This window comes from Otolemur garnettii, unplaced genomic scaffold, assembly GCF_000181295.1.
Source record: "Otolemur garnettii isolate 467f Iridium unplaced genomic scaffold, OtoGar3 scaffold00022, whole genome shotgun sequence".
Lineage (NCBI taxonomy): Eukaryota > Metazoa > Chordata > Mammalia > Primates > Galagidae > Otolemur > Otolemur garnettii.
In genome coordinates this window covers 2,636,485-2,650,905 of record NW_003852417.1, presented here as the reverse complement: position 1 = coordinate 2,650,905, position 14,421 = coordinate 2,636,485, and the positions used below count along the sequence as shown (strand labels likewise).

General features: G+C 43.0%; 1 protein-coding gene across 1 annotated transcript in view; it reads right to left on the bottom strand.

The window, feature by feature from the left end:
• Window positions 1-2,536: 2,536 nt before the first annotated feature.
• Window positions 2,537-14,421, bottom strand: part of GRHL1 (grainyhead like transcription factor 1) — a 53,810-nt gene continuing 41,925 nt past the window's right edge. The window contains exons 10-16 of the mRNA XM_003787385.2: window positions 11,435-11,486; window positions 9,939-10,078; window positions 8,475-8,512; window positions 6,875-6,966; window positions 6,450-6,535; window positions 4,211-4,275; window positions 2,537-2,761 (exon numbers count right to left, since the gene is read on the bottom strand). Coding sequence (XP_003787433.1) covers window positions 2,647-2,761; window positions 4,211-4,275; window positions 6,450-6,535; window positions 6,875-6,966; window positions 8,475-8,512; window positions 9,939-10,078; window positions 11,435-11,486 — 588 coding nt within the window. The 3' untranslated portion in view covers window positions 2,537-2,646. The remainder of the gene's footprint in view (window positions 2,762-4,210; window positions 4,276-6,449; window positions 6,536-6,874; window positions 6,967-8,474; window positions 8,513-9,938; window positions 10,079-11,434; window positions 11,487-14,421) is intronic.

Here is a 14,421-nt window from a genome sequence, read left to right as displayed (position 1 = left end):
TGGAGCAGACATGCCATCCAGGGCCCCAGGCTTCCTGGACCGCCTGAATATTCTTGGGATAGCTGTTTTAGAAAGACTAATGAATTAAAGCATTACTTGTGTATTTTCTTTTGAGACAAAGTCTTACTTTGTTGCACTAGGTAGAGTGCCGTGGCATCACAGCTCACAGCAACCTCAAACTCCTGGGCTCAAGTGATCCTCCTGCCTCAGCCTCCCTATAGCTGCCCACTACAATGCCTGGCTATTTTTAGAGATGGGGTCTTGCTGTGGCTTAGGCTGGTCTTAAACCCATGAGCTCAGGCAATCCATCCCCCCGGCCTCCCAGAGTGCTAAGATTACAGGCGTGAGCCACTGCACCTGACCCCCCCCCACCTTTTTTATTTGAGATAGTCTTCCTTTGTCACCCAGGCTAGAGTGCTATGGCATCATCATAGCTCACAGCAACCTCAGACTCCTGGGTTCAAGCAATTCTCCTGCCTCAGCCTCCTGAGTAGCTGGGACTGCAGGCGCCTACCACCACACCCAGCTAGTTTTTCTGTTTTTTAGTAGACAAGGTCTCCATCTTGCTTGGGCTGGTCTGAAACTCCTGAGCTCGAGCAATCCACCTGCCTTGGCCTTCCTCATTGCTAGGATTATAGGTGTGAGCCACTGCACCCCACCTAAATTTTTAAACTATTTTGTTAGGCTTTTAGAAAACTAAGGACACTAAGATTTTAGGTATGAAAGTATTACTTTAGTGGTCAAATTTTGATGAAAACTGAAGTTATTCAGGGCTCCTTTACCTGCATCATTTCAGTTACTTTTAAAGAAAAACTAACCTGAGAGAAGCAAACGAAGGGCCAGGACCCACTCCAGCCTGGGCCACAGGGCAAGACTCTTGTCTCTTTAAAAAAAAAGAAAAGAAAAGAAAAGAAAAGAAAACAGAAAACAAGGCAAAAGTGCTAGTAAGGAGATACTTTTCTGTTCTAATATTTTAAGATCTCAAACTCTGTTTTACTGACTAATGAAAAGACACAGTCAAACTGAATAAGAGGAAACAGCATATTATGAAATAGACATATAAAATTTAATCCCCTTTGGTTTAAAGTACATCTTTGATGATATAATTAAAAACAACAAACAAGACAAAATCAATTTCCATAAAATTAGAAAATAGCTATATGACCCATATCCCATGATATCTTATCTTAGAAAACTAGCAATTTAGTTCACATACTTTATTAGAATATTTTAACCTAAGGCTGTTAACTATCAATCTTACTTATATAAATGACCTATTCTAGTTCCCTGAACCTAAAGATACCCGTGATTTTATCTGTTATAAAATTATACTTTTCAGTATTTTAACATATTTAAACATGTATATAAAACATTCCCCTGCCATGGAAATATAGTCTCATAAATTCATGAATGCTTTTAGAATTGTTAACATAAAAGATAAAGCTGAAGGCTCTGAACATGATAGAGTAACAATCACTTCTTGTAACAGGAAGACCAGGAAGCACTTCACCGTGAGCTGTGTCGCTTGGGACACGACAGTGACGACATGTGCGCATGCTGTGAACGCGCCTTCCTTCACTCTGTGCGCATCTGACGGACAGTGGCATATACAACACACAAGGGTCGCGGTAGTGTTTTCCTTTTACTTCATTTGTTAAACAGTGCAGAAATCCAAATGGTAACATTCTCACTAACAGAGAATCTCTGTCATTTGAGAAGGTTTTGCTATGCTACAGCATGTCTGCTCGTGTTTGGGAAAACAGAGAAAAAGGTTTTAAGTGGATTCCACTAAGCACAGAGTTCCATCTGCTTGGTATACGTATCAAAAATAACTTACCCTTTTGTCTAGAGAAAGTCTTTAAGGTAGATCTGACTGCATAGCTTCACTATATGTACACAGACACCATATTTATATATTATATATTTATATAAGACACGTATGTACACATTTACAGACAAGACCTTCAAAAACATATTGCACTTATATACACTGCAGCTTTATCTTAATTGATTTCATACTGTAACCCATTTAAATTCTTCATAAGAAAGGCAGTTGGTATGTCCAAAAAAGTAGCAAAGGAAGATTTCAGTAACATGCCCTATTTTAGTAAACATTTATTGGAAGATGAGAGGCTAAGGGAGAAAAGACTCAGCCCTGTACCCCTCAGATGCTCCCTGGGGCATCTGGGAGCAGTGGGAGTTACAGAGTTCAGGCAAGGACACAACGTCAAGGACACAACATCCTTACAGCCACACTTGTTGTTCCTTCTGACTTCCATTAGTGAGCAGGCCCACCGATACGGCAGGGATAAGGCAGACACCCTAGTATTTTGATAAATTAGGTATTAGATATCCTACAAGTTCCCAGAGGCTCTGTTAAAGCTCTGGAACAAAGTTTTCACTTTTAATCCTAAATACATCAGAAAATTCAAACATAATGGTATATGGATTTCTCTGTCGTCTGAAAAATGCCAATGTAATAACTTCAACACTATTTCCGAGCCAAATGCAGCTCCATCTCCAACTTGAAAGGAAGCCCTTCCCTTGACGTCACCTGTCTGTGCAGTGCCGACTGGGGAAGCTGCGACCAAACTGTAAGATCTAGTGACACCTTCTAGAACTAGGGGGGCTGCGGGTGTCCGGCCTCTAGATCTCTGTCAGAGTGAGCTTGTACGACCCCCCTGCTTCTTCGATCTGCAGCTGGAAGGTGTCCTCATTGGAGTAATGCTTCACGATGTTGTCATCCATGTTCACCAGGATCCTGGAAAAGGACAGAGGACGAACTGACTTCACTCCTACCCAGCCCTGGAGTAGGACCGAGCTCTGTCAACTCTGCTGCTTCCTAGGAAGCTGCGACAACTGAGGCAAATTAAGTAAGTCTCCCCACGCCTCTATTTCTTCATCTATAAAATGGGAACAATAATAGCATCTATCCTATAAGATTGATGAGAAAAATAAATGAGGAAACTGAGTTAAGCACTTAGCATGGGGCACACGGTAAATAAAAATACTAGATTAAGGCTGGGTGTGGTGGCTCACGCCTATAATCCTATCAATCTGGGAGGCTGAAGTGGGAGGATCCCTTGAGCTCAGGAGTTCAAGACCAGCCTTAGCAAGAACAAGACCCTAATCTCTACTAAAAATAAAAAAACCAGACAGGCATCGTGGTGCATGCCTGTAGTCCCAATTACTTGGGAGACCAAGGAGGCAGGAGGATCACTTTGAAGTTGCTGGGAACTGTGACACTACAGCACTCTAACCTGGGCAACAGAGTGAGACTCTGCCTCTAAAAAAACCAAAAACACAAACAACAACAAAACCCAAAAATACCAGCTTATGTATAGTTATTATCTCTCAGTAAATGGGACTTACTATGGCATAACAAAATAAATCTACACAAGAAACATTCCATTGGTCTAGCTTCAGAAAACATAGGAATAAAATTAATTACATGATCCAAAGCCACATTTCCCTTACAAATTACCTCTTCTGGCAAGTTGTCCCAAATGTTTAAATGAACTACTATTAAGTTCATCTAGAAAATTCCAATCAGAATTTGTTGTAGAATTAAGCAAAAATTATTTTATGCTATCCCCTGCTTATCCATACCAAATAGCATAGATAAGTAAAATTTCTGGACAAAGAGCAACGTCATGTAACTTGAAGCTACGATCCAGGACAGGACGGTAGAGCAGAAAGCAAGAAGGGGTTAGGGCACTCGCAGCTGACCCTGAATTCTGACCCCACCGCTGCAGCTACGTGACCCTGGGACAAGTCTCTCTAGCTCTCTGTGCCTCAGCTGCTTTGGCTGCGATGCACAGTGAGCCCCACCTCAGGCAGATGACATGAAAACTAAAGGAAGCGACTCATGAAGTGCCAGACCCAGAGCCTGGTGCACATCAGGGCTCACTGTGTGGGGCAGGATTCTGGTTGTCCCCACTGAGTGTCATCCCCGTACTGCCATGCACAGGACAGCCAACAAAAACCTTCCCTAGGAAAACAATCCAAAAGATCTCTTCAAAAGCAGAATCATTTTCATCTAAGTAATTTACTAAGAAAACTGTATTTAAGCATTCACGTTTCTATGGTGGGTCTGGACTGGGCATGTTGTGCACTGTGCTGGCACTGAGGGGGAAGGGCATCATGCTGGCATGGGGGGATGGGTCCATTCAGGCGTTAGGGGGTGTCACAGGATGCAGTCACTGCTCACCCCTTTTTACACTTCTTGAATATCTTCCCAATCTTGTCATGGGGAACATCATATTTGTCTGAGATCTGAAAGAGTAAACAAAGGTAACTAAAAACACTTTTCACAGCTTTAAAAAGCCAACAACAAAAACAATTATATACATGTGTGTGTATTTTTGTATGTATATATAGTTACTTTCTGTTTTTCAAAAACACGCACACAGAGACATGGAAAAGACCCCTTCCATATCCCGAGAGGCCTCAGCCTCTCCTCAGTCCCAGCCGCTCCCTCTTTATAAGGAGCTGTGAGTGGTCCACATGAACTCTGGAGGTCTTCCTATCAGGGCTTAGAAGCTATTTTTAAAGAGAATGTGTGAATTACTCCAAGGGAAGTTATTAAATACTTTATTTGGAATTGTTGTCCAGACCATTCTCAAATTAGGGGCACTGCCTCACCTCAATCTGCACAGTGAAGATTAAGGCAGTGTAGAGAAACAGGGCCTCCAAAGACTAACCTTCAGACCCCGGCTAATCTTTTAAAAATGTGCATTTCAGACCCAACTGCAGCTCTGTGCTCTTCCCGAGCACACCCTTTTTCCTGTCTGTGTCACCAGATGATAATATTTTGACTATAAAGAAACCTCAGCCCCAGGGGATTCCTTGTGAGCTGTGGATAAGTTAGAATGATCCAGCAGTGATTCTCATCTTTTTCACTCTCTCCTCTCTCCCCGTAACAAACAACTTCATAACATTGAAGAAATGACAAAGGGCCATCAAAAGACAAGACAAACAGAAACTCTGAAGAAGTGAGGGGGAAACAGCAGTAGTGTTTGTGGCTTAGGCAGGCAGGACTTGCTGAGTGGCGCCTGTGGGCTCCAGGTACCCCCAAGAGACTGAGAGCAATGCCCAAACCTGTGTCCCCTCATCCCACTTTCTTCTTCATTGTACTTATCAGTACTGACATGATAAGAAAACGACATATTAATTTCTGCCCTTACCTTATTGCCTCTGTCTTCCTAACTGGGAGGCAAACTCCATCTGGCACTATGTCCCTCACTCTTGTGAGTCAAGAGCCTACAACATGCCTGGCACACAGCAAGCCCTCAGTCAAGTTTGTTAAATGACCCCAACACACTGTGGTTGTCAGGGGAGCCAGGGAGACATATTTCTAGCCAGTTATGTACACACTCTGAGCTAAAACATTTCTACAGTCTCCAGAGGACTGAATTTGGTAAATATCAGGTTATGGTGTTGGTTACTCAAATTCAATTTTAAGGTAAAGCCAAAATGGAGAACCACACAGCATCCTTCCACGTCCCTCCTCTCACTGATGTCCTAAAAGGGAGTATGGGATCATTCACTCCAGCCCTGTGCTGGGGGATTTATGGCCATCAGTGGTAACAACCCCAGATTTTCTCAAAGACGCTTGAGTAAGGTCTTGACACAAGTTCCGTAATTCCCTAGGATCCAGAGTTTCAAAGGCAGACTGAGGAGCCACTGTTTTTATGCATGAAGTTTTAACGTTTGTTAACTTTTAATTGGTTTGCTGAATGGCACTCTCCCTTTAATCAAGTACAGTAGAACCTCTGTAAGTTGAACACCTGAGGGACTGGAATGGACTGGTCAACATCTAGAGGTACGCAACATAAGGAACGAGGCCTCTTGTATTGACAAGTACATGTGGTGCATGTCCCATCTGTGAAAAGGAGGTCAACTTAAGGAGGTGGTCAGTGTAGGGAGGTGGTCAGCTATGGCCAAACTGTACTTCAAAAGATTATTTTAGCTATTTGGCATTCTTTGAGATTCCATATGAATTTTAACATAGGTTTTTCTATTTCTGCTAACAAAAGTCATTGAGCTTTTAACTGTACAGCTTTTGGAGTACAGGAGAACCTCCATAGTTGACCACCTCCTTAGGCCTATCGGTACAGTAGCCCTAGTTCCCTAAGTTGACTACCTCTGCATGTTGACCAGTCTGTTATAATTCCTTAGGTGGTCAGTTTACAGAGGTGCTACCGTATATAAGAATTAAACTATTTCAGAGGCCACCACAAATCCATTCAATTCAGTGGGATAGACCTGACTGCAGTGGGACAAGATACCAAATGAGGACAGAATGTGGGATGCCCCATGACTCAGGAAAGATGTCAACAATTCCAGGAAAGATCCAAAGGAATCTGGGTCTGATAGAATTTGTTTCAACAGACTCCTGTGTAAGTTTACTTTCATTTTTTAAAGGTATCAGAGTTGATTCTACTTACAGCTTCCATCAAGCCCTTTAAAGACGGGGTCTTGAGCATGAGGGCATCAAAGACTTCTTCTGACTCCTTTCGAACATAGAGCAGCACTAATCAATCCCCAACCAGGGAGGAGGAGGCAAAAAAAGAAAAATAGGATATAGTTAATTCACAGGAGCAAAATATAAAAACAGATCATGGGTGAGGGGTAAAGTAAAAAACATTTACATCAAGGATGACAAACACGAACCAATATAAAATAAAATTTGTTTTAACCAACACAATTTCCAGCTTCTTTTAACTCTGCCTTAAGTCCAAGATGTTGGTTCTGATAGAAGAAATCTCCAAAAAGTAGAACTAGACAAGATGTGTTGGAGCAGTTTACGCTTTTGATAGATTCAGAATTCACTTCTGATTTATAACTCCCCCTAAGAAGTGGAAACACACACCTCTTTTTGGTTCTTCTATCCGGGTCAGCTTAGCTGGGGGCGGGACAGCAAAGTCATCTTCTGTGCCATATGGCCCTCTTTTCAAGGTGGAGCTGCAGGTGACCCAAAACATACCATTAGTGACATTTTAGGGCATGTCATTGAATTTTAGGTTTAAAATGACTTCCACTCTTTATCAGGTCCAGCTTCCTTATTTGCAGATGAAAAATCTGAGGCCCAAAGAAAGACACTGACTGCACCAGGGCTCCTGCACTCAGCTAACTCTGACACCTGCCACACTCTCACGCTACGTGATGCCATCTGCTCGAGGATGGAGTGCCTCTTTTCAGGAAAACTTCACAGAGAAAGCAGGCTCTGAGATAACCTTCTGGTAAGAAAGGACAAGACATTTCAAAAAATGAGAATGTGTGAGCAGAAAAATGCAAGAGTGGGACTGGAATAATCCCTCCAGGAGACAGATCTGGGACTGAGGTTGGCTCTATTGTGGGTATCTTGGTGGTTCAGCACTAAGGTTATGGATTTTACATTGCAGCTAAGAGAGAATCTTGGACAGTTTCATGAGACAGAAAGCTGTGCCCAGAGTGTGTGGCAAGACTGGAGGAACTCCAGGACCTATGAGCAGAACTACCAGGTGGAGGACTTTGGTGACAGTTAGAACATGGCATTCTAAAGACTCACAGTGGAAACACAAAGGGGAGAACAGACAGAGGAAGGCCTGAGAAAAGTTCACCACTGAGCACCCAGCCAGGTGGCACCTGTCACAGAGGGTCTTCTGGGGAGAGCCAGGTGAGCGACAGGAGAGTCAGTCAGTCAGTCATTCAAGGTAAAGGAAGATGTGCTGGGTTCTGAGCAGGACAATCATCTCAGGTACAGGGTGGACTCATGGGGCCCTGTCCACCTCAGCTTCTAGAAGGTGACAGGCACCAGCAAAGGTGCCTGCAGGTCTCATGTCAGAAACACTAAGAATTAATGAGGTGGTTGAGCCTGGACTTCACAGAGAAGGCACACAGAAGAAAGAGCAACTCCCCTGTGGAAAAGCTGCAGACACCACCTTAATGCAGTGACCAAAGTGACACCTTCAGTAACAGGATAGACTGGAACTGAGACCCTCCCCCCACTGAGGAAGCCCCGAGGACACAGCATTGCTGCTGTGACATTCCTGCCAGATGCAGAACCCAAACTGGGGAACAGTCTGCATACCCACTGGTTTGTAATCTTCAAAAGTATTTGCTCAGAAAAGTCAAGGAGAGGCTGAGACTGTTTTGGATTATAGATTAAAGAGTCAGGACAACTACCCACAACATGTGATTCTGAACTGGATTCTTTTTTGCTATAAAGGACATTACTGAAAACGAGTAGCAAAACTTCAGCGAGGTCTGTGGACTGCGTGGTACTGACACATCCACATCGGGACTCTGACAGTGACGCAGGAGAACATCCTTGTTCGTGGGAAACGTTTAGGAGTGATGGGTCATTGGGCTGGCAACTTATTCAGTGGCTTAGGAAAAAATAAGTTCTTGTTCTGTACTTGTAGTTTTTCTATAAGTTTGAGACTGTTTCAAAATCAAATGAATTTACTAAAACAAAACAACAATCTTACCCTTCACCCTCCAACTCCTCTGAGGCAATGGGAAGGACCTAAGACCAAAGAAATAGATGCTTTTCAAATGTTTGACCACAAATGAATTATTCCTAAAAAAGAAATACTTTTGAATCTGACAATCCAGTACAAAATCCTTTAGCTTTATTTTTCAATAACCAGATTTGTACCAATCCTAAACTCCTCTAACTCTGGATGGAGCTGGGCCAAATTGGCCCAAAGCCTGTCTGTGTCAACAGCTTTTACTGGAGCAAAGCCACATCCATTTATGTGTGTGCTATTCACAGGTGCTTTTGCACTAGGACAGCAGGGCCGAGCAGCACCACAGACACTGCACCGTCCACAGAACCTGAGGCTTGCACAGTCTGGCCCTTGCAGAGCCAGAGTACCAGTCCCCTACTTGCCTGAGTGTCCCTTTAGAAACTAACATATTGGCAATAGTGCCCCAAGAACTCTGAAAAATCATTAGTCTTACAAATCTGTCTGCAAAGTGCATGGAAGACTGTCTTTTTCATGTTTATTTGAGCTCAGCATAAAAAGCACGCTCCTCCCTACTGAAATTCCCATCTCTGGTAAGCTTTTGGAACAAACAAGGTGTGACTATATTTTAAATTTAGCTTTAGTTGCCAAGACATGGTGTATACCCATGGCTGTATACACACAACTGTACACACGGCTGTATACCATGGCTATATACATATAGCTGTACACCATGGCTGTACACACATGGCTGTATACCTGTAGCTGCATACACATGGTGTACACACACGGCTACATACCATGGCTATATACATATAGCTGTACACCATGGCTGTACACACAAGCCAGTGATGACTGAGTGGAGCTGCAGGGGAGCCCTCTGATGCCATGTGTGCCATCACAGCTCCCTAACCCAAGCATCTGCACACCTTAAATTCACAAGAATGCAGATTCAAATTCCAAATTATGTTACTATTATAGACTGGGTTTTTTTGGTTGTTTTTTTTTTTTTTGAGACAGAGTCTTACTCTGTCACCCTCAGTAGAGTGCCATGGCATCACAGCTCAGAGCTCAAGAGATTCTCTTGCCTCAGCCTTCCTTGTAGCTAGGACTACAGGCACCCGCCACAACACCTGGCTACTTTTTATTTTTTGTTTGTTTAGTAGGCTTGGGCCAGGTTCAAACCCACCAGCCCCGGTGCATGTGGCAGGCACCCTAACTGCTGAGCTGCAGGCACTAAGCCTACTATTACAGAATCTTTAAATGAGCTAAGATAGGAATGAATGAACACAAACAAGCAAGCTGACAGGTCTGGGACTGCATCTTCCAACTGACAATGCTTAATGCACTTTCGTGCATGGGCAGCCCATCATCCTGAGTGCTGACTAAATGGTTAGAGCTCGCTACGTGCTGGCTTCTGTGTACCTCTTGCTGTGCCCTGCTTCCCTATACCCTCTCCCCTCCCCTGGGACATTGGTCACCTACATGAGTGCCCCGCTGTAGGCTGGCAAAGTGCACGTCAGGAATGAAGAGAACAGGCTGAGTGTCGAGATCGAGAAAGGGTTTAAAAACTGTGATGTCCACGCGTTTGTGAGAAGCAAGCAGTGGCACTTTAACATCTGAAACTGAAAGAGAAGATGAGGAAGCCAAGGTCAACAACAGATTATCCATAAGGACTGGATGCAGGCCGCAAAGTATTTAAACTGCAGCACTCTGCAAGGTCAAGTTGTCTGCACCAAGAGAAAAAAAACTCACAGTTCAATTTTAAAAGAAAAAAAATCACCGTTCTATTTTTTTTTTCCAGAATAGGGTCTCACTGTGTTGCCCAGGCTGGTCTGGAAGTGATCCTGGCCTCAAGTGATCCTCTCAGCTCCCCCTCCAAGGAGCTGGGAGGCAGAGGTAAGATACAAGTCACCATGCCTGGCTTAAAAAAAAATCAGTTTTGTGAATAAATTTATTGTGTGTATTTCTATTAAAAGCAACTGAACATATAGAAAAATCAAAAAAGGAAAAGTATCTTTAAATACACACAGACACACACATGGATTTGTGACAGAGACAAACCATATTTAGTTGTCATTGGAAAGGCTAAAATTTATAATCGTATGAACATAACTTCGAAGTAATTTCACCTCAGCTGTCCTCATTAGGTAATTTACATTTTACTGTTAACGTGCCCCTTGACTTCAGAGCATACCAAAAACTCAACACTGAGCTTAAGCATAAGCATGCCTGTCTGATTTTTAATTTATTAAATTATAGACTCTATCTTCCCCATAATCTGGCCCTGCAGTCAGTAATGAGGTTTCCCCCATAGTCAGCTGCTCTCTGAGGCGACACTGAGCGTCTGCACTTTGATGCCTGACTGGGCAGATGTCTGTGAGCCAGACAGACCCTCACAAAGCGTGCTAGAAGCCCAAGCACTGCAGGCAAAACCCTTCAGGCACAGAGCAGTGCTTTTTTTCTTTAGATACAGGATTTTTAAAATATGAATACTGGTCATATTAACAAAAAGAAAAAAAGCGTTTCCTGGTACAATGTCCAACCAAATAGAAGCCCTACAGATTCCAAAAACATGAGGTAATTGGGAACTGAGACATCCTAAATTTTCAAGGCCATTACTATCGTTTTTTAAAGTCTAGATAGGTCTCAATTATAACAGCTACTAATTGGGGAACACGTACTATTATCTTCCAGGACCAGGACCAGCAACTTGAACTAGAACTGACCTCAAGAAAGTTGAGCTCTGGGAACCTCAAGAACCCTCCAGGAGCTCCCCAGTAAAATCACCTGGGTCAGCCGTTCATCTGCTGTGTCTGGTGAAGGAGGCAATGCTACTATTTCAAGACAGTAAAAAACGCCCACAACTGTATCTTCTGCTTGCAAACTGCAGCCATCATTGTGAACAGAAAAGGTCTAAGGTGTGATGGGAACGTTCTACTTACAGGCGTTCACCTGGGAGCTGGGGTCAGGACACTTGCCTTTTCTCTTGCTTTGTTTTCGTTCTTCATCCCTGATTTTCCGTTCAGCTCCCTGTAGGCGAGATATGCTTCTGTTTATCTGATCCTCTTTAAGATCTCTAATCTTACCCTGACCAATGGGGGAAATCTCTCTTACCTTATTCATGGGGCTTATCATAACACTTTCCCCTAAAATGCTTATTTTTAAAAGTTACTTTTATATTTATGTGAAAAGAGCAAAATTCCTTTCAATAGTAGATATTGGCCAGGTTAAATAAGATGAGAAACCCAGCTAATGTCACTACAGCACCTGCAGATGTGAGGGCTTTTCCCTTTGTCTAGCAGGGAAAGAAAATGAAAGAAAAAACCAAGCCCATCCTGCTTCTGAGGGTATTCTCCTCGGTGGGCAAGAAGAGAGCTGAGCTCTCTCTGTGGGCTTACTGAGAGCTGAGCTTCTGCACCAACTAAGTGACAAATACGACCAACCAAATTCACAAAAGGGAAGCTGTAACTGGAAATCACGTAAAAGAGAAAGGTGTGCCTGGAGTCCTAAGGAAAGGACCCTCTGTGCTACATATCCCAACTGTGCAAAGAGGGACAGTGCTGAGCAACCCAACCCGTCACAATTTAACAACCATATTACCAATAAACATGATCTAAAAATCAAGGAATTAAGTAAACTAAAAAAACATTTCATCATTTTGCTTGACTTACTAGCATTAATTTCTAGAAGGCACAGGTATCTTCACAAAGTTATCCATTGAAGTAAGAATTAATCATCCCAGTGATCTTGGCATTATTATATGGTAAGGACCACATTTTAAAAAATAGAATGCTTGGGGCAGTGTCTGTGGCTCAAAGGAGTAGGGCGCTGGCCCCATATGCTGGAGGTAGTGGGTTCAAACCCAGCCCCAGCCAAAAACTGGAAAAAAAAAAAAAAACCCAGAATGCAGGCTTAGCACCCATAGTTCAGTGATTAGGGCGCTGGCCACATACATCAGGGCTGGCAGGTTTGAACCCGGCCAGGCCTGATAAACAACAACAACAACAAAAAGCGGGGTGTTGTGGCAGGCGCCTGTAGTCCCAGCTACTTGGGAGGCTGAGGCAAGAGAATCACTTAAGCTCAAGAGTTTGAGGTTGCTGTGTGCTGTGACATCATAGCACTCTACCAAGGGCAACATAGTGGGATTTTTGTCTCAAAAAAAAAAAAAAAAGAATACAAAACCACCTCTGCCTTTTCTAGAGGGTGCTAATACACTAACATATTATCAGTAATACACTCTACTTATATAAATTGCTATGTAATATTAACACAAGCATTACCTTTCTGCCATAGAAAAACTGGTAAATATTCTCAGTCTCCTAGCCATTATCATGTGGAGTTAGTCTATATCTTTCTCAGTCTCTTCTAATAGTCTAACAATAACTTTGTTTTTTTATCTTTTTGAGAGAGTCTTACTCTGTTACCCCTGGGTAGAGTGCCATGACATCATAACTGACAGCAACTTCAAACTCTTGGGCTCAAGAAATCCTCTTGCCACAGCCTCCCAAGCAGCTGGAACTACAGGTGTGCACCACAAATGCCTAGCTAGTTTTTCTATTTTCAGTAGAGACAAGGTTTTATTCTTGTTCAAGATGGTCCCAAACTCCTGAGCTTAAGCAATCCATCTGTTTCGGCCTCCCAGAATGTTAGGATTATAGGCATCAGCCACCATGCCCAATACAGTAACTGCATTTTGATGAGAAACTCCCCAAAAGGCAGTTTTACAAAATAAGATAAGGAACAAGAAACTTTTACTTCAACCCAACACAGAGTAGCATAGATTTATTCTTTACTCAGAAACAACAAAAACCAGACAAAATGCATGAAACAAGGATTCTGAAGGCCCTGGCCAGCAGGGTGATCCCCGAGAGACAGAAACAAACAAGGTGAGCCTCCAGCTGGGACAGCCTACGGCCTTCAGTTTCCAGGCTTCGGGAATAGGAGTCCGGTGGCCTCTCAGTCCTGGTCCCCTGGGTGGGGAGACAGAACTCAAAGTCCAGAATGATCAAGGAAGAGGAAAGGGCCCTGAGACAGAGCCCCAGAGGTCTTCAGAGGGTCCCTCCTGGGCATTGTGCAGAGTACTAACAGGCACCCAGATGGAAGGAAATCACCTACGACTGGGGGATGGGAGATGGGGTTGAATGGGAAGATGAATGTCTGAAAACAGTGCCTGTTTCAAGACTGGGAAAACTTGTATTATTCTACCCAATACATGGTATTGGGTAGAACACTCAAGAAAATCTTGCTCAGGAGGGCAGAATTACCTTACACTGAGCATGGCTCCTGACCCACCTGTCAAATCACAGAAATAAGGTCTGAAAGGACCAAACCGTTTCTAAGTAACTTAGCTAGATCTCAGAACAAAGTTCAGGAAGATTCACAGGAATACAAAGTGTCCAGTATACAGCAAGGTAAAATTTACCATGCCTGTAGTTCCAGCTACTTGGGAGGCTGTCTAGTAAGACCGACCGACAGGCAGAGAAGCAGCAAAGCATAGCTGCAACAAGGGAAATGAACCACTGAAAATGACCCAAAGCTGCCACAGATGTTAGACAAAGACATTAAAACAGTTATTATAATTACATTCCATATGCCAAAAAAGCTAGTGAAAAAAACTAAACGTGCTAAAGTAGAGATATGAAAGATAAAACATCCAACTTGGACTTGTAGAGATGAAAGTGACAATGTCTGAGATGAACAATATACTGGACGACATTAACAGAAGTTTAGACTCAGAAAGGAAATACTGTGAACTTTGGGATATAACCAGGGAAACTATTCAAAATGCACCAGAGTAAAAGCAATTTAAAAAAAAAAGAAGAAGAAGAAAGGGGGCAGCGCCTGTGACTCAAAAGGGTGGGGCATCGGTCCCATATGCTGGAAGTGGTGGGTTCGAACCCAGCCCCAGCCAAAAACTGCAAAAAAAAAAAAAAAAAAAAATGGAAGAAAAAAAATTGCTCATTTG